The 25,313-nt window shown below is 43.6% G+C and overlaps 1 protein-coding gene across 2 annotated transcripts in view; it reads left to right on the top strand.

The window, feature by feature from the left end:
- The window catches only part of lamc3 (laminin, gamma 3), a gene marked incomplete at its 3' end in the record, with an annotated part of 244,086 nt that overhangs the window by 199,477 nt on the left and 19,296 nt on the right, over window positions 1-25,313 (top strand). For both annotated transcript variants that reach the window (XM_084046138.1, XM_084046137.1), the window contains exons 13-19: window positions 3,586-3,774; window positions 4,694-4,939; window positions 8,436-8,589; window positions 9,701-9,843; window positions 10,625-10,803; window positions 18,416-18,632; window positions 22,748-23,055. In XM_084046138.1, coding sequence (XP_083902264.1) covers window positions 3,586-3,774; window positions 4,694-4,939; window positions 8,436-8,589; window positions 9,701-9,843; window positions 10,625-10,803; window positions 18,416-18,632; window positions 22,748-23,055 — 1,436 coding nt within the window. The remainder of the gene's footprint in view (window positions 1-3,585; window positions 3,775-4,693; window positions 4,940-8,435; window positions 8,590-9,700; window positions 9,844-10,624; window positions 10,804-18,415; window positions 18,633-22,747; window positions 23,056-25,313) is intronic.

Genomic DNA, 25,313 nt, shown 5'->3' with positions numbered 1-25,313 from the left:
GTATGATACGATCTCCCACCATGCAACAGCACATACGATACATCTGAGAAGGGCCGTTTCCCATGACTTCAACCTTATACCAGGTGAAGGTCACTGGGTTGAATTTCCACACATCATTTAAGAATTCCTGGCTGTAGCCACCATATATGTACAGCTCTCCATTGTAGGCAAAGGCTGAATGACCCCAGCGTCCTTCTGGGAGAGGCTGTGCATGAGGTGTGTTCAGCCAGTTGTTGGTCTCTGTGTCAAACACTCTGATGTTGTAGTAGACCCTCTGGTCCCCATAGCCCCCAAATACAAACATTTTTGTCCCGATGATGGTGGCAGAGTGACAATCTGAAACAGGTGGTGGAGTTCTTCTGGTGTTAATTAAAGCCCAGACCATTGTGCTGGTGTCCATCTTGTACATGTCATTAGTGTATCCAGTCCGCTCGTTGAATCCTCCATAGATATACATGACCTTCTCCAAGACACAGGCTGTGTGGTAGCGTCTCACCTCTGGAACGGTTCCAGAGATCTCGGGCTTGAACCATCTGTGGGAGTCGACATCAAATCCATAGAGCAGGTTGCAGTAAGGATATCCCCCCCAGATGTAGACGCACTCTGCTATAAGTACAGCTGTGTGGCCCCAGCGCCCGGTGGGAACATCAGGGGGACCTTCTCCTCTTCCATTTGTCCATGGGGGCAACGTCCTCCAGCGTAGAGACACTGTGTTAAAGATGTGGACTTCCATCTGACCACTGTTGTTCTTGTGATAGTTTCCTTCAAATGAGTACACCGTGTGTCCGACTACCACAGCAGCTGGGGTGTCATTATCATGTCCTTTCAGATTTATCGTCCAGTGAAACATTTCACACACCAGCACCACTGTGAATCAGTGCAACTACTGTAATTTACAGAAAGGGTGTTAGAAGGCAGTGTTAGAAAATACAATAACGACATTTAAAAGGACAATTACATCTGAGGTCATAATGATGTTGTGATATCATTGCGTGATGACATCATTATATGGAATAGCTAATGACGTTACTCAACCTGAATGTCTATTTGAGCTAAATCTATGATCAGAATTTTGTCATTTCCATATTTGGGCATATTGTGATAATGACGCGGCGGATTTCCCCTTTAACCGGGCACTGCTGATTATCAAGTCCCATTTCCCAGTCACATCTTTGATTCAAGATATTAATGTCTTTATGGGTACAGAACCATATTTAAAAGGTTGAGTGCTATATTAAAGGTTCTATGGCATACATTTTCACTTTTTTAAATGTTTTTTGGGGGGTTTTATGACCTCAATTAGACCCCAAAAAAACTGAACTCTAAGCATTCAGTGGATTTTCTGTGGTCTGAGGTTTTCTGAATAATTAGTCCGAAAAGTAATCTGTGATTGGCCCCTGGACTCTGATGTCACAGTCCATTAGTCATCTCATCACATTATTGGCTTAGGAATGCGACAAAAAAGTATCCATGAATTGAAGTCTCCATGGGGTGACCAGTTGATAGAAAGAAAGTCATTTTGGGGGTGAACTATCCCTTTAAGTACCGTAGGTCCGAGCCGTAAACACAAATTGATTGACTGATCATCATCAAAATAAACATCCTCTGAAAATGCACGCGGTGTTAGGCAGCCAGATCAGATGGGTGGGCCGCAAACGCTTTCCAGATCTTCAGTGCACTGCACTAAACTCTCTGACACAGTGTAGACGAACACGGGCCAGTTTGTGTTCGTGTAGACTCTACACCATTGGTTCTCAAAGTGGGGTCCGGGGACCCCTAGGGGTACTTGAGGGGGTTCCAGGGGGTCCCCAGCTAAATGATGGACAGGAACCAAATGGACCCTTATGGGTCTGTAACTCTGAGAGCGTACAAATGCAACCAAATGGACCCTAACGGGTCCATTTGGTTCCATTTGTACGCTCTCAGAGTTAAATTAACATTGATTTTACGATATGAATTGGGGTCCCAGAGGTATAAATGCCATTAAATGGGGGTCCGTAACATAATGCATGTTAAACTGGGGGTCCTTGTAATTAAAATGGTTGATTGAAAAACGCTGCTAGAGCGTAAAAATCATCTCTTATGGGGGTCCTTGGCATATCTTTTGAAATGGGGGTCCGTGGGCTAATAAATGTCAATTTGGGGGTCCTTGACATGAATAAATTTGAGAACCACTGCTCTACACGAACACAACTGGCACGTGTTGGGGGGAGGTTAAGCCGGGCGGGGAGGGAGATAATAGTCACCGCACGTAAGAGTAGAACGAAGACTCTCTACCTCCCCTGGTGGGGGAGGTAAAGAGGTGGCAGGTGAGTCAGTAGGATACAACAGCAGTGACAACACATAGATGTGTGTGGTGGAGGAATGAATTGGCATAAGTAACAACTAACGACTTTTACTGTTCATTAAAAGATCAACGGTAAAGCTTTGAGTTAACCCATTAAAGGTAGGGTAAGTGATTTGCTTTGGTTAAAATAAGTGTTAAATAGCTCTATATTGTGATAGTACTCATTGCTATAGAGTGTTTGTTCAGTAAAAGGAGTCTCCTTGTCTCTCCAGCTCTTTATTAAACAGGAAATGCGTTTTCGTTTCAGTTTCAGTTTCATTTCCAATTTTATCCAATCAGGATAGAGAACTCAATCAGGATACAGATTAAACAAATGAAATTGGAAGTGATTACACTAAGAAATGAGCAGACACCATTGGAACTGGAACACTATACAAATGAAGCTTAGAAATGGATACTTTCTCCTGATTGGCTGCGATTTTGACACCTACCGAAAAATGTATTTTCTGTTTATTAAAGAGCTGGAGAGACGGGGAGACTCCTCTTACTGAACAAACACTCTATAGCAATGATTACTATCAGAATATAGTGCTTTAACCTTTTAACAAAATACTTTTTGTTTTAACCAAAAAAATATCACTTACCCTACCTTTAAGACTTGATATATAATTGGGTGTTTTTAAGACAGACAGTCATAGAAATGATAATCTCTCTCACATCGTATGAATAGTTTGCCTCTCGAAGGTCTTTTTGGTGCAGATGTGGCCCTTATTTTTATTTATCCCCCACAAAGCAATTACAGTCAGTGTGAATTTAGTTGTCTTCTGCTATTCTATGGCGAGAGCAGCAGGGAAATGTGTTCTTATTGGGTTTGTTAGTGTGTGTGTATGTGTTGTGTATTCACTCATCATGGGTGGCTGTGAGGACTATGACCAGAGACATACTGCCCTCTACTGGTGGTGAGGAGGAAAATATCATGTTCTTACTAGTTGTGTTGTTGGGAGCGTGTGTGTGTGTGTGTGTGTGTGTGTGTGTGTGTGTGTGTGTGTGTGTGTGTGTGTGTGTGTGTGTGTGTGTGTGTGTGTGTGTGTGTGTGTGTGTGTGTGTGTGTGTGTGTGTGTGTGTGTGTGTGTGTGTGTGTGTGTGTGTGTGTGTGTGTGCGTGCGTGCGTGCGTGCGTGCGTGCGCGCGCGTGTGTAAAAACTACATAAATGTCTTGTTCTTTCATTCAGGTGTGTGTTTTGTTTGTGTGTTTTCTTTAATTCATGTGTGTGTGTGCGCGTGTGTTCTTTCATTCAGGTGTGTGTGAGTGTTCACACTTCACCACGGGGACGACCTGCGGTCGCTGCGTGGACGGTTACTACGGCAACGCTTTGATTGGCACCCCCGCTGACTGCCAGGCTTGCCCTTGCCCACATCTCAGCAGCTGTGCTCTGATAGCAGAGACTGGGGACGTGGTCTGTACCAACTGTCCTCCTGGACAGAGGGGTGAGTTCAGCATCCCATAGCAGCCTCTATGGTCTGTACCAACTGTCCTCCTGGACAGAGGGGTGCGTTCAGCATCCTATAACAGCCCTATTCTAGGGATGTTATGTGTGGTGGTCAAACCCAGTAAGTAAGTATGACTAAAAAATGTTTCTCTGTTGACATTTGTTGGTGATGGTAGCTTCTGAAAGTTATATTTTGGCAGTGGTGGAAAAAGTACTCACATTGTTTACTTACGTAAAAGTATCAAGTATAACCAAAATCCAGAATTCAAAAATTTACTTGAGTAAAAGTACAAAAGTAGTGGTATCAAAATATACAAAAATACAGCAAAAGTAAAAGTACTTATTGTGCTTAATTAATGTCCCATTTCAAAAGTTCAAAATGTATAAACAAATCTTTATAAAATAGCCGATCTACACGAGCTTGTAGATCGGCTATTTTCAAATGGTCGAAATACATATAGGGCTGAAGTGGTTGTTGTGTTTTGTGATAATAATCTAAGTCTGCAAAGTAACGAGTTACTAAAGTTTTCAAATAATTGTAGTGGAGTAAAAGTACAATATTTGCCTCTGAGATGTAAGGGAGTAGAAGTAAAAGTACTGAAAATTGGAAATACATACATAAAGTAAAAATACCTCAAAATTGTACTTAGTACTTGAGTAAATGTACTTAGTTATTTTACACCACCGGTCACCAGTATAGTGTATGAATATAGCTTATTAAAGGACCACTTCACCCATTTTCAACCTAACCTCGCGTCACCAGGCTATTGTCAACCTATCTTCATATAATTGGTCCTCACTGATGCTCCTTATAAGATGGCATAATGGCATAATGTAAGTACGGTACTTGAGTAAATGTACTTAGTTACTTTACACCACTGCCTTTGACCTTGGCTTTGCCCCCCCCCCCCCCTCAGGGAGTCGCTGTCAGATGTGTGAGGACGGTTTCTACGGCGACCCGCTGGGCCAGTCCGGCCCGCCTCGACCGTGCACGAGGTGCGACTGTCACGGGAACGTGGACCCCAACGCGGTGGGCGTGTGCGACCACGCCACCGGCCGCTGCCTGAAGTGTCTGGGCCACACGGAGGGCGACCACTGTGAGCGATGCCGACCCGGGTTCTATGGCGACGCCCGCAACCACACCACCAGCCAGAAATGCAAAGGTGAGTGGACACAGAGGAGTGTGTATTCTCGAGTGCTTCATCAATAGCGGATCTACAAGCTCATAGGCGCTATGAGCGCTTGTATATCTGCTATTTTTGAATAGCCAAAGAAATCTAAAGTGACACAGATGCGTTCCAGGTCTTAATGGGTTAACCCATAGAAACCTATGTTTCTATATCAGAGGTGCTCAATCTTTTTCATGTCAAGGACCCCCAAAAATGATATGTATTTGGCCGCGGACCCCCATCAAAATATTTTCTTCCAGGGACCCCCCAGAAGCAAAGATTTGAGTTACAAATGTTCGCTTTAGAACAATATATACTCAAAGGTTTGCACACATTTTCACGATTTTTGAATAGCCCAAAGTGTAAAATAATGCTTTTTAGCTCAAATCTAAAAATGACACAGTTCCAGGTCTTAATGGGTTAATGTTCGTGTTAAGAATGTATAGTATACAGTAGCAATATAATATGTAGTGCGTGCGTGAGAGTGTGTAGGTGTGTGTGTGCGTGCGTCTTTTTAAGATTTTTATGCAGTACTCAGTCACCACTAATAATATATCTGCAGGTTCATAATTCACAGAATCCATGAGTCCTCACATCTTGGCACCAAACGTAGCTCCAGATTGCTGTCTTTACCCAGTCGGGGGGTTTCACAGAATAGATGGTGATCAATCAAGTTACTAGTGTGAGCCTTGGAATTTGATGGCGTAAATTTTCATTGTTTTGGCTATCAAAACATGGACATGATTTAAAAGAAATGTGCTTTAACTGTCTTTTAATGGTTTCATTAAAGGAGCATTTCACCCCTGGAAGAACTTACAGTCACTCAATGTTAATAATATTTGTAGTAGATAACAGTAGCAACATTTGAAATTTGCACCCTATGGCCAGAAAAATAATAGAAGTCTGTGTTTGGACTTAAGTACAGTACTTAAGTAAATGTACTTAGTTACTTTCCACCACTGCTTTTAATGGTTTCATTAATATAGCAGGTACAGTATATGGACAGTTGATGTCAGAGAGAGACTTGGGAATTCTGTTTTTTTTTTTCAGAGAGGGAGCCAGAGAATAAGGAAGTCAGTGAATAAAGGAAGAGGGGGAAGAATGAAAGAGTTGAATATGAAAAGGGTCAGGGAAGGAAAGGAAGGAAGGAAGGAACAAACAATTAACCCATTTATGCATCTGTGTCATTTTTAGATTTCTTATTCAGCAGATCTGCCCGGCTACTGTATGAGCCTGTAGATCTGCAATTCTTTTTTGAAAAATCGTGAAAATTTGATGCGAATCTTTAGTTTGAATACTATATTATTATTTTTTAAAGTGAACATGTAACTCAAATCTTTGCTTCTGGGGGATTCTACAAATGTCTTCTAAATAATCAACAGTTTTTCTTTCTTTTGATTAAATTTCGCTATGATAATATCAGTGTTTTTTCATGTCAAGGACGCCCCAAAATTATATGTATGTGGACCCCCATCTCAAAATATTTTGTTCCAGGGACCCCCCCCCCCCCATAAGCAAAGATTTGAGTTACAAATGTTCACTTTAAAAAATATATATATTCATAGATTTGCACAAATTGTCAATTTTTTCCCCAAAAATAGCAGATCTACAATCTTGTAGCGTGGCACAGCTTGTAGATCTGCAATGTTTTTAATAGTCATGTGTAATGTAATGAACATTAGTGAGGACCAATTATATGAGGATATAGGGTTGAAAATGTGTGACGTGCCCCTATAAGAGAACGCTGGTTAATTTGAGAGTGGTAGTGAACATTCTCAAATTAACGTAAAAAAATCTCAAGCTGAATGTCTTGAGCTGTTCATTTGATGAGCTGTCGAGTGCTCCAGTATTTTATTTGGGTAGTCTGAAGTGCCCAGGTATTATTCTCTGTGAAGAAACATGAATGAGGCTGTCAAGCAGACTTAAACCTCATTTATGCTCCGTTGCATGGCGAAAATAGACGACCTACAAGCTGACAGCGCGTCGCGGATCCGCGACACACATGCTGCGTACGTACTGTACGAATAGGACTTTATAGACAGAGAGATAAACATACAACCCAGACGTTGCGTGGTAAAGCTTTAGAACGGTTCTATTCCTAAACCCACTGAGATGCAGTTGTGGAACGTAACATTTACTCAAGTACTGTACTAAAGTACCATTTTGATGTATTTTTTACTTATTAGTATTTCCAAATTTCTAAACGTTTTCTTCTACTCCACTACATCTCAGAGGCAAATATTGTACTTTTACTCCACTACAATTATTTGAAAACTTTAGTTACAAGTTACTTTGCTAGATTTTGATTATTATTACAAAACCTACATTAACCAAGTCAGCCCCCCCCCCCCGTACATATACTTTGGCTATTTGAAAATAGCCGATCTACAAGCTCACAATGAGACGCGTTGTGAGCTTGTAGATCAGCCATTTTCAAAGGACTTTCATACATTAAAAAAAAAAACTTTTACTTTTTCAAATAGTATATTTTGATGCCAAATTGCCAATACTTTTGTACTTTGTACATTTTGAATACTTTTACTTAAAGTAACGAAATGGAGTACTTTCCCCCACCCACTGGTGAGATGCAGTGACACACACATCCAGGAGGAGAACCATGAGTCTCCCTGACTGACACTCACTCCCGCTGTCTGCGTATCTTGAGTTACACTCCCGGCTTAGAGAAATATATGGCTGGCACGCAGACAGCTCTCAGATGGATGGAGAGAGGCTGTGCTCACACACACACACACACACACAGCCAGATCTCACCGTGTGTCTGTCACGCAGACACTGTGATAGAGGAGAGCCTTTTAATACAGGGGAATTGGGGATTCAACTAGGGTGGCTGAGGCTACAAGAAGAATCCCCCCTATTCAAGCTTCCACTTCTTTTAGATAAAAGATACCGTAGAACTAGCAGTGGTGGAAGAAGAACTCTGTTTTTTTTTGTTGAATATTCAATTCAATTCGATTCAAACTTTATTCCAGATACACAGGGGGTCCATAGAGTACATACAAATCATCAACATCACACAACAAATGAAACAATAAATAAGAAAACATAAAATCATAAATAGAGGCTGACTCTCCAGTGTTTACGCAGCCTGATCGAGTACCGGAGAGTGGGAGACAGCTCTTCCCACGATTGACAAAACCACAATGTAGAAATATTCTGGTACAAGGGGAAATCCTGTATTTGTACTTGAGTAAAAGTGCATCAGTAAGTGTATGTATTGAATTATTAATCTAAATGTGCAACGTAACTGGTAACTAAAGTTGTCAAATGGAGTAAAAAGTGCAATATTTGCCTCTGAGATGTAGTGGAGAAGTATTACAAATAATTACTTTACTTGCTTTGTTTACTTTACACCACATTTATTAGCAATGTAAAGCTTGCTTATCAAATGCATTATTGCATTATGTTATTATAATAAGTATCATTATTATTCCTGATCAGTTTGTGTTGTGCTGTGTTGTGTTGTGTCCAGCTTGCAGCTGCTCTCCAGCAGGGACCTCGGGGCCACCGGACCAGTGTCACCCCACAGACGGAAGGTGTCACTGCCTGGGTCACGTGACGGGGAGGGACTGCAGTCACTGTGACGAGGGCTTCTTCAACCTGCAGCCTGGGAGAGGCTGTGAGAGGTGAACGGCATTCCTTTAGCATCATTCTGTCAAACATAATATTTAAAACACCTTACCACATGGCATCCCTATTCTGGGAATGTTATTATAGGTGTTATAGGGGATAATAGCACATCATAAATCGACAATTTTTTTGTTGTATGATGTGTCAAGCTTAACACATTGAACGCCAGAGGTTAATCTCATAATGTACCTACCAGTGCCAAGCTCTTTTTGTTGTTTTTTTGTTTTTTTCATGTCGTCATAGCCCCCGCTAAATCCGTTTAAAATCCGCGTGGTTCGACACAAACACGGGATCCGTGAAAAACAAAAACAAAAAACTGCGAGCCGATCCGTGCCTCCATTTTGAAGTTACATGCGAGAACGTTAGACAGGACGATGCGGTGAGGAAAACCACAAGGGAGATAAATCGATTCTAAGCTGATGCCTAGACAGGAAACGGATGCGAGCGAAAAAAACGGAACCAGTATTATTTTGTTTCCGGTCGGCCCCGGAACCGGAAATGGGTCGAAAAAAATTCCGGAAAGTGCACTTTTTCGATTTAACATGGGAAATGCGAGTCGCGTAGGTCTACGCGACTGGCACACTGCGGCTTTAAATCGGTTCGCGTAGATCTACGCGTCTGGCGTTCAATGTGTTAAGTGGATAAATCGGTCTACAACGATCCTGATATGAAGATATTCCTATCACCTAATTCTTACGAGGTGACCCTGCAGGTGGTCTATATCAGTGGTTCTCAACCTTTTCAGGCCACGACCCCCAAAATCATATTTGAACAGGGGACCCCCCAAAATAATCACCCACCAAAATAATCATAGGTTTTGAATTGAGGCATTACATTTAGTTTGACTCGGTTCCACAGATAAATATTGTGAAAATAGCAGATCTACTATATCTTGTAGATCGGTTACTTCTTTGTCTCTCTGATTGGGCTTAATGAAACCCAAATGCCCGAATAAGTCATACGCCATACAGTAGATATGTCACTAGATGACTGATGTCACAGGCTAGGTACTTTAAGTCAGAGAACCATTTGAGTCCACAACGTTCCCATATGTGGTGATGCAATGTTTTTTTTTTAAATCTTCTTCTTTTCTTAACTTCCTATAAGGTGCGAGTGTAATCCGGTCGGCTCTCTGTCCGAGGCGTGTCACCCGGTCTCAGGACAGTGCATGTGTCGTGCAGGAGTGGAGGGGAGACTGTGTGATTCATGCAGAGTCAGCTTCTTTGGATTCTCTTCACGAGGTTGCAGAGGTATACTGGAGCTGTATACTGCAGCCAACTATATATTATACTTTACACAGTCAAATTATATTAATAGTGTTAATTCTTCCTTTTGTAACTCTGACAATGTTTAGTACAAATGTAACCTAATGGACACATTGCTACCCCCTCAGAGCTAAAGCTGCAATCCGGAATCTTATCTAAATTATATGATAGAATATGTTAATACAATATATAACTCGTACATTTGCAGTGGTCTCCATACTCTTCCACGGAGACATTTAGACCGGGACTCCCTCTCCCCGTAAACCCTAACCTTTAACTTCACAGAAACTATGCCTAAAGCAAACCTTAACCCTATCCTAACCTCACAGAAATTATGCCTAAACCTAACCTCAAAACCCCGTCCTCTGGGGCGAAACACTGGGAAAAGCTCCCCATTTTAGATCCTGGTGAATCGGAAACATTTCACACCTTCATATTATGGGTGCGTTCTGAAATTGCTAGTTTGTATTGGCCAGTGCGCTCAGTGCCGTATTTTCAAACGCACCCAAAGTCTTTCCGGTTCAAGTCTGCTGCTGAGCCAATAGATAGCCATAGCCAATGCAAAGCTTATGGGAAAATGAACTACGACAGGAAACAGTTGTGCCACCTTCTGGAAACCTGTGACTACAGTTATGCTCTGAGCCTATTATGGCATTATACCGGGAATAGGGGGACGCCATGGTTCAAGTGGTCAAATGTCCACCCCTTTGGTCCTCTGGCACTTTAATACCCACTCATTGTCACTGTCCTCTTTATCCCCTTCCAGCCTGTAACTGTGACCCTATGGGCTCCATCCACATGCAGTGTCACAGCAACGGCACTTGTCACTGCCGCCAGGGCTTCGTGGGCTACAAGTGTGACAAATGTGAAATGAACTACTATCACAACAGAGCCACACACCAGTGTGAGGAGTGTCCACTCTGCTACGGCCTGGTCAAGGAGCAGGTGGGTGTGTGTGCGTGCGTACGCGCGCGCGCGTGCGTACGCGCGCGCGCGTGCGTGTGCGTGTGTGTGTGTGTGTGTGTGTGTGTGTGTGTGTGTGTGTGTGTGTGTGTGTGTGTGTGTGTGTGTGTGTGTCAGTGGTGGAAAAGGTACTTTTTATGTACTTGAGTAAAAGTACAAAAGTAATGGTATCAAAATGTACTTTAAATACCAAAAGTAGAAAGTACTCATTATGCAAGATCTTTTAAAAATAGCAGATCTACAAGCTCACAATGCGACGCATTGTGAGCTTGTAGATCGGCTATTTTCAAATGGCCGAAAGTGGTTAATGTATGTTTTGTAATAATAATCTAACTCTACAAAGTAGTGTGTGTGTGTGTGTGTGTGTGTGTGTGTGTGTGTGTGTGTGTGTGTGTGTGTGTGTGTGTGTGTGTGTGTGTGTGTGTGTGTGTGTGTGTGTGTGTGTGTGTGTGTGTGTGTGTACTTGTATGTACTATACTTGAATTACTATACTTGTGAGGGCCAAGAATTAGAAAAATAGACATTGTGAGTGCAGTTTTTGCTGGTCAGAAGATACATTCTTGTTTTATGGTTAAAAAAGATTATTGTTCTGTTCCCACAACAGCGTGTTGTATACAGCCAGTATGTTAACCAAGTTAAACAGACAGCCAAACTCGGTTATCTCGAGCCAGGAAGCGAGCGCCTTGCTCCTTTTATTGACAAATCTTCAGTGTGACAGGTCAAAATTACGTGTAAAACTGTAACAAACAAAAAAAAGACATAGATCTCTCTTAGCTTTCATAGAAAAATCACAGTACGAATTTAACACAGCTGGCAAATAAGTGCTAATATGAAATATAAACACGATTACATGCAATTATATGCTGGTCATACATAAAGATTTAAAGTTGCCATTAGCGTCATCATTTTTAATCAATATGAATTATTGTCCATATGAATATGCACGTAAACTAATCAATACTGTACATAGAAAGTGAACCAATCAGGAAAAGATTCAGGTTGTGGTTAGGGTTAGGATTTGAATGGTTCAAAAAGTACAAAAGTATTGGCATCAAAATATACTTAAAGTACAAAAAGTAAAAGTACTAACATATTTGAAAATAGCAGATCTACAAGCTCACAACGCGTCGCGATGCGACACGTTGTGAGCTTGTAGATCGGCTATTTTCAAAGCTCACAACGCGTCGCGATGCGACACGTTGTGAGCTTGTAGATCGGCTATTTTTAAATAGCCGAGGTATAAGATAGGGCTGAAGTGGTTAATGGCTGTTTCATAATATAATAATTCATATCTGAAAAGTAACTAGTGACTAAAGTTTTCAAATAATTGTGATGGAGTAAAAGTACAATATTTGCCTCTGAGATGTAGTGGAGTAGAAGTAAAAGTATTGGAAATTGGAAATACTCAAGCAAAGTACAAATACCTCAAAACATTACTTAAGTACAGTACTTGAGTAAATGTACTGCATGATTCATACTTAGTAGTTGCATGCCAGTGGTGAACGCTCTCATGAACAAATTGCACGCAATTGCATGTTTACAATGTGCCTCGTTGGCACCGGCCATTATCTGGTGCAAAACGTTCTCGAAATAGCCCTATAGCCCCCAGGTCATTGTGTCTTTTGTAGCGTTGCATGGCAGCCATATGGTCTCCTTTGTGTTTTCTAGATCACAGGTAAACAGAGGATGCTCAGTGGAACACGAGCAGACATTTGCCCTAATGATCTCCAGTATAGCGCCTTCCATGTTCCCTGGAGATTAGCATCAGCATCCACATCCATATGCCCCTGCCCCTTGTTGTGTTCTCCCATGGGCCAGGACAAAACCAACGGGGGTACTTTGTCATTCACTGTAGTGTTAACTTACAGTGGTGGAAGAAGTAGCCTCTACTCCAATGCTTTACTTAACCCATTTAGACCTGCTGCCACCTTGCCATACGTTGTTATACCTTTGAATCCGGGAGCCACCTCTGTGTCTCATTAGTTGTTGCTATACATATAGCAACATAATATTTTATTAATTTTTTTAGTAAGAATTTGAACATTTTCAGAAATCTTAGGTTAGGTTTTAGAAGGCGTTTTTAGAATCGGCCTCAGGTCTAAATGGGTTAAGTTAAAGTACAGTAGCACTACCACAATTTAGAAATTATTGGCTTAGGAATGCGACAAAAACAAAAAAATGTCCATGAATTCATGTCTCCATGAGGTGACTAATCGATATCAAAAAAAGTCATTTTGGGGGTGAACTATCCCTTTAAAATAACAAAACTAAAACTACTCATTTTGCAGAATGTCCCATAATTCACAACGTTTTCTCAAATGTTTCTTTTGTCAAAAAATGTAAAAAAAATCACAATGCGTCGCATTGTGATTTTTTTTTTACATTTTTTTACATTTCATGCATTTGAAAACTTGTGAAATGGGACATTCTGCATAATGAGTACTTCTACTTTTGGTACTTTAAGTACATTTTGATACCAATACTTTTGTACTTTTACTCAAGTAAAATGTTAATTCCGGACTTGACTTTTAACAGACTATTTCTACGTTGCAGTATTGATACTTTTACTGCAGTAAAAAAAAAATAGGTATTTTTTTCCACCACTGAGTAAAAACACCTCAAAACGGATGCACACAGTACTTTGAGTAAATGTGCTTTATAGTTACTTTCCCCCCATTGACTGCAGTCTTGTAGCAGCCGCGGTGCTTGTGTGTTCTCAGTGGGACGGCTTGTACCTGTATAAACGCTACATGCTGTGATTTCCTCAGCGTTGGCAATTCACTGAACACGCCGAGGCCTGTCAGCCCTGTACACCTGCAATTATTCTCTTTGTCCCCAATGTCTGTCTGCCTGCCTCTCTTCTTCTTCCTCTCTATCCCTCCGTCTCTCTCTCTCTCTCTTTTTCCTCTGCTTCTGGCTCTGTCTGTGAAGGAACAGTTCCTGTTGTACTACACATGTATATGTGCGTGTACTAGCATACTTGTATTTGTATATGAATAATAATATTATTCATATACAAATACAAGTATGCAACTTATCAGTGGCGTGCACAGACATTTTGAGGGGCAGTTGCTCAAGTAAATGATACTTTTTTTTGTTTACTTGGTCTGCTCTTTTTTCCCTCTACACCTATACCTCTTTGCCAAAAATAGCCGATCTACAAGCCCACAACGCCTCGCGCTGCGAGGCGTTGTGGGCTTGTAGATCGGCTATTTTTGGCTAAAGTTCTCCTCAGAAAAGGGATGCTAGGTTTCGAGTGGTTATGGTAAAAAGAAAAATCATATCACATAAAGATTTGGCGGACCCCCTGTAGTAACTCTGAGGACCCCCTAGGGGTCCCGGACCCCCAGTTGAAGACCCCTGCTGTAAACTGAAAAAAACAACAACTTTTTTTTCTCTTTTTTTCAAAAGGGCACTTCTGGTCAAGAGGGCAAAGGGCAGGTTCTCTAGCACCACCTAGAGTCTATCTGTGCACGTCCCTGTCAATCCGTTTCTTGAACTCAAATCTCCCTAGTAGATGAACTCAGGGAGGTGTATGCATTCCTATGCATCAAATCATGAACTAGTGAAACAGATGAACTACGGATGAATTTCATTCAGTTTTAGTTTTAATACTTTGTTTTTATCAGGGTAGGCTTATTTTATAGTGTGAATTATTGTTTTTTTAGGACCTTTTATTCAGGTCGATAGGGTATGTTTCTGCACTGTTTGTTTGTATTTTTTTATGAATTCTGCTGTCTCTTACTGGGAGAAACATCATTTCGTTTGTTTTACTAGCACTGGTTGCAGATGGAAAACTAATGACAAATAAAGCAATCTTGAATCCTGAATCTTGAAAGGTTGAAGAAGAAAGTTATGCTTGATAAATGACAGATAGCAGATATGAAATGAAATACAAGACAAGAAAATAATTGGCAAATGCCTAATTTATGTGCCGTCGTCTAAGGCTGGAGAGAGAGAGAGAGAGAGAGAGAGAGATCATCTAAATGGGACACAAAGTGTGTCCTGTGTTGCCATTTTGTGCCCACGAAATAAGTCTCTCTCTCTCTTTCAAGTCATTGTGAGTCAAACACCCAGTTCCCTGCAGAGTTGCTGGGGGTTCTAACTTAAATCTGTGTTCCTTTTGTGCGTATGTGTGTGTGTGTGTGTGTGTGTGTGTGTGTGTGGGAGAGGGCTTTGTGGTTTGGGAAACTGTTATGCCTTAATTCATGCTCCGTCATATGATCGGGTTGTGCGCCCCAACATACTGTAGCACATCTACAAGCTTAGATGAGCTGTTTTTTGGTATGTGACTCTGGCGAAGAGAAAAGCCTGGTCACTCTCATGCAGAGAGTGTCGCTAGGGGCGGGACGTCCGTCGGAACGTATTTCCCCCCGGAAATGATCTTTTTCGACCAATCACAACACTCGTTTCATTCACGGAAAAACGTAAACAGATTTGGAAACGTCATATCCCTGGGGGCGGTATTTCCGCCAACTTCAGGTGCTTCCGTTTAGGCACTCAACCGGCTAGGTATTGCCCAACGTGAAATTCAGCAGGCAAAATGCCAGGCACTGAAGATAGTGTGTATTGTAGCCGGTATATATGTATACAGTATGTATTGCCTTACCCCTTATGCGTAAAAGGTATTTGCCATATTTTACTATTTTGAAAAACTTTTTAAAATAGTTCAGCTAGCCGATCTGCATCGACCCGTTGAGAGCTTCCGGATCGGCTATTTGAACTATTTTTAAATGTTTTTCAAAATGGTAAGTTTAGGGGTAAGACGGGATAGGGCCCTTGGTGTCATGGGAAATGCTAGCAGACCTACAGTACTGTAGAATAGAGCCCTGAGGAACTATAGGGTTTCAGTGGTTAAATTCTAGATTTATCAATGAAGTACCATTGAGTGTCTATTTAATCTAAAGACAACAAACTGTAGTTTTCCATCTTATGCTATTAAAAGAAAAGTAAGTGGATGTTGATGGATATGGAAACTATACGCATAATCCTTTTGCCGGGACCTTTTTCTTTCTTTCGTTGAGACCTGAGGCCGATTCTACAAATGTCTTCTAAATCCTTACAGTTTTCTGAAAAACGTGTGGTGCTCAAACTTTTTCATGTCTAGGACTCCCAAAATGATATGTATTTGGCCGCGGACCCTCATCTCAAAATATTTTGTTTCAGGGACCCCCAGAAGCAAAGATTTTAGTTCAAAAATGTTCGCTTAAAAAGTATATATATATATTCAAAGATTTGCACAGATTTTCCAAAAATAGCAGATCTACAAGCTCATGGCGCGGCACGAAGTGACACGCCATGAGCTTGTATATCTGCCATTTTTGAATAGCCAAAGTATAAAATAATTGTTAAAGTGGTTAAAATCTAAAACGACACTATACACTTTCCCGGTTTTAATGGGTTAATACAATATTTTTGCCGGGAATACTGAGCGACGTGAATCCTGAATCTTCCCACCGTCTCTGAATAAATAAATACAAAAGTAGCATTTTTTGGTCACGGTTGTCACGGTGCGAGGCAGGGAGTTGTAGGACCCAAGCGCAGACAGTGACGCGGAGCCAGAACGGATCAGATGCAAGGGTTTTAATAACTAAACAGGGAAAACAAGGCAAGGCTAGGTAACTGACAGAACACTGTGACAACAACAATGAATCAACACAGACTGGAAACAGAGGGGCATATACATAGACAGGGACTAACTAGGCACAGGTGAGAACAAAAGACAATTAACACATGATTGGCTGTAACAGAACAAGACACAGGTGAACTACAAATGCAATCACAAACAGGCGAGACAAGACAGGAAGCGGCGACAAGGCAAAACAGGAAACACCAAGACAACACTACAAAATAACAGTACAGGGAGAACAGGGAACAATACAACAGGAAGAGTGGCCAAAAGGGTCCAATACCATATAAGGACAGACATAGGCTAAATAATAAAGTCACAGTCCACGGTCCGAGGAGCGGACCGTGACAGTACCTCCCCTCCACGGGACGACTTCCAGGCGTCCCAGAACCGGAATGGGGGGGGGCAGAGAAGCGGACCAGAACCTCCGGTGGGGGAAGGGGCAGAGACAGGGGGGGGGTGGGGGCGGGGCGCTGCCAGGGCTCTGCGCGGAGGACATCAGCGCAGAGGGCACAGGCAGGGCAGGAAGGCGAGGCGTGGGTCGAGGCCGGGAAGGCCAACCGGGTCCGGCCGGACTGCGGCAGGTGAGTCCGGTTGAGCAGGCAAAGACCAGGCCGAGAAGACTGGAACGAGGCCAGATGAGCCGCCGGGCACTAGCCGGAGCGCGGCTGGGGAGGCCCGGACGGCAGGCGAAGGTCCAGGGACGGAGACAGGGGGGTCGAGGCCAGATGGGCCGCCGGGAACCAGCCGGGACACGGCTGGGGAGGCCCGGGCGGCAGGCGAAGAACCAGGGGGGGGGGGCTGCCAGGGCTCTGCGCGGAGGGCATCGGCGCAGAGGGCACAGGCAGGGCAGGAGAGGCCCCGGACAGCGGCGACCGGAAAACGGGTCACGAGCGGCCCTGCCGAGACCACGAACCAGCACAGAAGGACCGGACACCGCACCTGGATACTGGCGGAGCACGTCCAGGTTCGGACGTCTCGGCAGGCCGCCCGCCGTTCGTCGCTGCTGACCCGGGGCGAAGCAGGAGTTGGACCGTGGAGGCTCCGGGATGCTGGGCAGTGAAGGCTCCTGGATGCTGGGCAGAGGAGGAGCGTGGGCGGTGTCGAAGGCCAGGACGAAGACGCCCCCTCGCCCGGTTCCCCCTGATGATAGCCAAGCGAGACCCAGCATGGAAACAGCTGTCTCAGCAAAGGCAGGCTCAGGGAACACGGGGTCAACAGGGGCAGGCTCGGAGCAGAGAGGCTGGAGGCCTACAACCCCAAGGGGTGCAGGCTGATGAGTAGGCTGGCCATCGACAGGCTGGAGAGCAGGTTGGTGAACAGGCAATGGCTAGCAGGCATGAAGAGTACTTCACCAAAGCCATCTGCTGGGCTGTCCGCTGGGTCCATTTGGTTGATTCATTCTGTCACGGTGCGAGGCAGGGAGTTGTAGGACCCAAGCGCAGACAGTGACGCGGAGCCAGAACGGATCAGATGCAAGGGTTTTAATAACTAAACAGGGAAAACAAGGCAAGGCTAGGTAACTGACAGAACACTGTGACAACAACAATGAATCAACACAGACTGGAAACAGAGGGGCATATACATAGACAGGGACTAACTAGGCACAGGTGAGAACAAAAGACAATTAACACATGATTGGCTGTAACAGAACAAGACACAGGTGAACTACAAATGCAATCACAAACAGGCGAGACAAGACAGGAAGCGGCGACAAGGCAAAACAGGAAACACCAAGACAACACTACAAAATAACAGTACAGGGAGAACAGGGAACAATACAACAGGAAGAGTGGCCAAAAGGGTCCAATACCATATAAGGACAGACATAGGCTAAATAATAAAGTCACAGTCCACGGTCCGAGGAGCGGACCGTGACAACGGTGGGATCATAACAATTTCATATTCTCAATTGATAACTTCTTCTTCTCCGTTCCTTCCAAAATGCTGCTGATGTTGCTTCAGGCGGAGAGGTTGAGGACTCGCCTGCAGGACTTGGAGAAGCTTCTGGCTCGCTTTGATTGCCGGGGCAGATTGGGGCACAACCAGCACCACCAGCAGCATCATCCCATGCTGATGATGAAGGAGCACCACGCGCACGTGCACGGCAGGCGTCACGAGGACCGGCAGCAAGGGGAGGACACGCTGCCCAACGCTCTGGAAGACTTCCTGGCTATGCAAGGTACTCATAGGGCTGCAACTGTCCATTTTCTTAGACATCACTTTTTTTTAACCCATTAAGAATTTGGAACTGTGTCATTTTTAGATTTGAGCTAAAAAGCATTATTTTACACTTTGGGCTATTCAAAAATAGCAGATCTACAAGCTCATAGCGCGGCACCGAGTGCCGCGCTATGAGCTTGTAGATCTGCTATTTTTGAAAAATCGTGAAAATGTGTGCAAATCTTTGAATATATATATTTTTAAAGCGAACATTTTTAACTCAAATCTTTGCTTCTGGGGGTCCCTGGAACAAAATATTTTGATGGGGGTCCGCGGCCAAATACATATAATTTTGGGGGTCCTTGACATGAAAAAGATTGAGCACCACTGATATAGAAACATACGTTTTTCATAAAACTGTTGAGATTTAGGAGACATGTAGAATCGGCTTCAGGTCTCAATGGGTTGATAATCGAATAATTATTTTCTTTTCTAAATGTATATATCGTTGTTGTCGGGTAGAAATCTCTTATCTCCATACTCTAACTTTTTGTGTTTTTTCGCGAATTAACGCCCTACTTGATCACACTACAGCATCACATGAAAGCATCACACAGATCCGCAAGCTCGAAACGTGGCACGAAGCGACGCGTTTTGAGCTTGTAGATCTGCTACTTTTGATACTTTTGAATGTGAATCCTGAAAAGTAACAGTTTTTGGACATATGAGGTTTCCACCCGACGGAGACGATATCAAGGAATCGATTCACCACTTAAGACCTTGTCATTGTTGTAAGAACATTGTTGTGCAAGACAACAAGGTCACAACGTGTCACGATGCGATGCGTTGTGAGCTTGTAGATCGGCTATTTTTACTATTTTGAATGTTTTCGGAAAACAACAATTTTGGCCTATAATCCCAAAATAAGGATCAATTATTAATCGATCATTTTAATAAATAAATACTTTTATACTATACTATACTACTTTTAATAATACTATACTACTTTTAATTCAATCGATTAGTTTGATTAATTGATGCACCCCTGCAAGGTACCATTGGGGGAAAAAAGCATCCATCAGGCCATTACAACTCAACTCAACTCAACTTTAACTTCAAACGTATTATATCAGAGGTTTACAGGTGTAAAGAAGTGGGTGAAATGATGTTTCGTACAAGCTCACCATCATTTGCAGTCTTCGTAAAAGGGAAAAATTGAGGTTGGAAAGAAAGAACAAGGAAAACAATAAACAACAACTGCCCGGAACCCCCCCCCAAGGACCCCTGGGGGTCCTCGGACCCCACTTTGCGGAACCAATGATGTAGTGTTTACATCCAATAGGGTGCATGATTATCGGTTAGAGATGTAGTGAATCATTTCATGCAGCATATGGAGTAATGACTGAACTAAAGAGGCATTTTCACACAGTAAAATCCTCAGCATGTCCTCTGGGGAGTGCCTCTCTGAGAGTGCCAGCATTGCAGAGCCAATGCAAAGACTTTTGGACGTGGTCTTTGATATTGGGACGGTAATCAGGATTGGTTTTCAAATTAATAAGGCTTAGGAATGTTGGCGCTGGTTTTTCTACACGGTCCAAAACATTCAATGAATTTTTGATTTCCCCAGACGTATCATTAAGGTCAGAGATCTCTGATCGTCCGGCCGTACACGAGACTAACCGTGGTATAAATGTGGCCGTTCATTCATGCCTGACAGCGCGTTCGCTTGGTTTGAGTCCCGTTTTCGGCGATCTTTGCTGCATGTGATGTCACTCCCCATCTCTCTCTCCCTGTTTCCTGTCCATCTCTACTAAAAAAATCACACCCTGTGTGAAGGTAGCGGCGCCTTTGATACATTTTGTCATCGATATGTGTTTATAATGTGTTTATAGCCATGTGTCACGTGAAGCTTGACCAATCGCTTTGTTGACGCACCTGACCAATCAGAACGTTGACGCACACGGACAAAGTCGGGTATAGAGCGGCTAGCGCCGCTAAAAACTATAAATAAAGGCAGAATAGCCCCCCAAAAAAACACTTGGAACCTGTAGCACCCCAATTCTGAGGGCGTACGTATATACATCCTGCGAAAATAGCCGATCTATAAGCGCACCGCGCGGTCGCAATGCAACGTGCTGTGAGCTTAATAGATTCAAGGCTATTTTCGCTGAAGATATTTGGTGTAGAGGGAAAACAGGAGGGGGCCTAGTATAGACCGGTGGGGGATACTCCAGTCAACTCAAGTATATAGGGTTTATTAAATGGCAGGACGCCACACATCATAAAGACACGGCAACGCAATAAACACTTGACACTGAACGACCCCAGGCAGGTTACAAATGACTATCTGTCTCTCTCCCACGCTCGACACCGCAACGACAACACTGTGAATAAATCACGATACAAAACAACTAAAGCAGCCTCTCCCCATTACTGCGGCACAATGCTGATATATTCATAATATTCAGGCTTACGGGCTCAACATCAATGGCCAAATAGAGACAAATCGCGGCGCGCAGAACAAGGCACTGTGACCAACTTAATCCCTATTTATATGACAGGCGGTGCATCTCTAATCCTCAGCTCATTGTGATTATATTTGCAATCAGGATAGCAGTTTCCCTGAACCACAAGACACCCCCCCCCCCCCCCACCCCCACACACACACACACACACACACACACACACACACACACACACACACACACACACACACACATACACGTACACACAGAAAATGCACAGAGATTTAGGTTAAAACCCCGGCAGAACAGCTCTGCAGGGCACTGGGTGTTTGAACTCGCAATGACTTGAAAGAAAGATAGAGACTTATTTTTTGTGGGCACAAAAGGGCAACACGGGACACAACACTGTTCCATTTGCATGAACTCTCTCTCTCTCGGTCTCACTCTCTCTCTCTCGCTCTCACTCTCTCTCTCTCTCTCACATCTAACATTGCCTCTCCGTTTCCTGTTGCCTCCCTTGCATTCCAAAAAAATTCCGCCCCAAACCCCAATCCGCCTCTCCATTTCCTTTCTTGTCTCAATTCAGTTCAGTTTTATATGCTTTAGCAAGAGAGCAATATGGTAACTTTCATGCCTTCGCTTTTTTTCATTTTTCACTTCTGTCTCCCTATTTTGTTTTTGTGGGGCGGTCGGTGTTATAAAAAGTATTAAACGCCTAAATAACTCAATGCTAAGGTAACTCAATTAATCCCTATTTGAAAAAAATAGCAGATGGCAGATCTGCAAGCTCACATGTCGCATCGCCACGTGCAACTTGAAACCCCCCCCACCCCCAAAGTGAGGGGGTTTTCAAGAGCTTCGCTCAACGTGGGGTCCCGGAAACCCCATGTTGAGAACCAGAGCTGTAATGCAGCAGACAGTCTGCAGAGTAGAGAGCTGGCATCATATCTGAATAAGATAACAGGTGAAAGACAGCCCTAGAAACTTTTATAAATGGTAAATGGTGCCATTGATCCGAGGCCCTTTACGATGGGCATTACATTCACCCATTCACACACACACACACATTCACACACCGATGGCAGAGGAAACCATGTAAGGCAGTGGTTCTCAACCAGTGGTCCGGGGACCACAAGTGGTCCTTGAGGGGGTTCCAGGTGGTCCCCAGCTAAATGATGGAGAGTTGGTAACCAAATGGACCCTTATAGATCTTTCAGTCTTGAGAGCGTAAAATGAAACCAAATGGACCCTTACGGGTCCATTTGGTTTCATTTTACTCTCTCAAGAGTAAAAGTATTGTTAAACATCTGCATTACTTAATCTACAAAAAGTCTACACAAATAGAGAATGTAGAAGAAATATTTTGAGTTTGGGGTCTGAGAGGCTAAATCTCATCAAATGGTGGTCCGCGGCTCAAATGCAGAATAAACAATGGACCTTGATGTGAAAAGGGTTGAAAACCACTGCTGTACAGTAAGGCACCAACCTGCTCATCAGGAGCAATCAGGGGTTCAGTGACAGTGTCTTGCTCAAGGACACTTCGACACTAACTAGTCTGGGGGGGAGCCCGGGATCGAACTGGGAACCCATAAGCAGACACTCTTACCTCCTGAGCCACTGCCTGCTTTTATGTTTATTAATGCATTGTTGCTCTTTTTGTCTCTCACAGAAGCGCGGGAGGCCTTCATCAAACAGTTCTCCCTGCTCGAGGCGTCCACACACACCCTGCTGGCCCAGCTGCAGGGCGTCACCTCCGCTCTGAACTGCAGCGTCAGCGCGCCGACAGGAGGTGACAGCGCGCTGACAGGAGATGACAGCGCGGAGACAGAAGATGACAGCGCGGTGACACGGAGGAAGAGCGACGACGACGGCGGGAGCAGCAGGGGGAGTGTGTGTCACGCTCTCAGCAGCCACGTGGTCATGGTGGGAGCTTCTCAGAAACAGCTGCAGCAGGCGACGCTGGACCTGGACAACATGGTAAGAGGAACGTCAAATTGTCCACCATGCAGGTGTGGCGGTGGCTATGTATGTAACTGTAGGGGAGAACTTCCCATCGTCACTGGACGGGGGCTTTCGCTCTACAGGACTTTGGAAGCCCCTTCGGTGGGCTTCGCTGGGCAGTTTTTGACCGCGACGGAGGCAAGCCGTCTCAAGCGAACTTGAGCAATGAGAGGCACTGCCGAGCGAGCTAAAGCGAGCGAGTCGCCGTGCCGAACGCTGCGAAATTCGCTCGACTCAGCACCGTCCGAGTTATGTACCGATAGGCACAGAATCGCCAATCGTGTTTTGGGGAGAGCGTTTGCCCCAACTGCCACTCAAAGTGACTACTGGCCACTCACGGCGTGTCTTTTCCCTGGACTTTCCCAACTCCTGTGCACTCAGCTTGCGTGGTGGTGAGAACCCAAACAAACTGACTGGGGAACAACGCCGATATTACACATGAGGGCTGAATACAAAATCAGATACAGCTGGGGCAAACAGAAACATAAAACCAAGGAAACTAGACCAGGGAACAACAAGACCCAGACCAGGGGTCTTCCACGTTTTTCAGGCCAAGGACCCCTTAGCTGAGAGAGATATGAAGCAGGGGACCCCCCACTACATATTGTATAGAATTGTTGCAGATTTAAAAGATTGAATAGATTTCATAGATAACTTCATAGACTTGTTTGACAGCGCTATCATCAGTGTTTGTTGGATTCATGTTAATGTGTGTTTTCAGAAATTTAACCACCTAAACCCTCAATAAACCTCTGTGCCAAAAAATAGCCGATCTACAAGCTCCCAACGCCTTGCAGCACAAGGCGTGGTGAGCTTGTAGATCTGCTATTTCACTGGTCAGTTTCACTGGTCAGCATGACTATATTGTCAACATGACATTACGCAGACAATGCCTATATGTCAAGACCACATCTCATACATATACAGTACACTATTAAACATTGTGTTCATGAGTTTATTGAAGTGAACACATAAGATGTCCTTGACAGAGGCATGTGAATGCCAATAGGTTTTACACCCGTACCTGATGCATGCTGATATTCAGTGAAACATGATTGATTTTTATCCTTAATCCATTAAGACCGGGAACGCATCTGTGTCATTTTAAGATTTCTTTGGCTATTCAAAAATAGCAGATATACAGTACAAGCAGATGTAGATCTGCTATTTTTTGAGAAATCGTGAAAATGTGTGCAAATCTTTAAATATATAGTTTTAAAAAGCAAACATTTGTAAAACTGTTTGTTCCAGGGACCTCCAGAAGCAAAGATTTGATAAAAAAAAATGTTGTTTCCAAAAATATATGTATTCAAAGATTTGCACAGAGATAGCAGATCTACAAGTTCGTAGCACGGCACTCTGCTTGTAGATCTGCTATTTTTGAATAGTCAAAGTATAAAATAATGGTTATACAGTAGCTCAAATCTAAAATGTTCCCGGATTGAATGGGCTAAAGCAGAATAGCTGTGCACCCTGTATACTGATGATGTGAAGATCTTCCGTCCGAATGCAAAAGCGCCGTACAATATTACTTTCCATCTACCCCTTTAACTCACCTGGGAAGAGGGACACGATAACAGTTTGTTTGACGGACACAGAAAAGAAACCATTTGTTCGGCACGCCACCACTCAAGACTTTTTGCCGTCTCTCCGAAGTGCCTTGGACAGCTCTGAATCTATTATGGATATTGCTGCCATGTCATGTGGTTTGGTTGGAAATGAGGAAACTTGTTTTCCCAGTGCATAGCTTTTTTGAGCGTGTGTGTGTGTGTGTGTGTGTGTGCGTGTGCGTGTGCGTGTGCGTGTGCGTGTGCGCGTGCGCGTGCGCGTGCGCGTGTGCGTGTGCGTGTGCGTGTGTGCGTGCGTGCGTGCGTGCGTGCGTGCGTGCGTGCGTGCGTGCGTGCGTGCGTGTGTGTGTGTTTAAGTATATTTTGATGACAATGCTTTTGTACTTTACTCAGGAAAAATGTTAATACCAGACTTTTACTTGTAACAGAGTATTTCTACAGTGTGGTATTGATACTTTTACTTAAGTAAAACATTTAGGTAGTTCTTCCACAACTGTACTGTGTGTGTGTGTGTGTGTGTGTGTGTGTGTGTGTGTGTGTGTGTGTGTGTGTGTGTGTGTGTGTGTGTGTGTGTGTGTGTGTGTGTGTGCGCGCACACGCGCGTTTAAGTAATACTATCCCCAGAAACGTATTTTTTTACTTTTATGCATTTATTGATAGGATAGT

The sequence above is a fragment of the Gymnoscopelus microlampas genome, assembly GCF_963454915.1.
Source record: "Gymnoscopelus microlampas genome assembly, chromosome: 21".
In the NCBI taxonomy this organism is placed as follows: domain Eukaryota; kingdom Metazoa; phylum Chordata; class Actinopteri; order Myctophiformes; family Myctophidae; genus Gymnoscopelus; species Gymnoscopelus microlampas.
The sequence above is the reverse complement of the archived record's forward strand: the minus strand, read 5'-3'. Positions and strand labels throughout refer to the sequence as shown.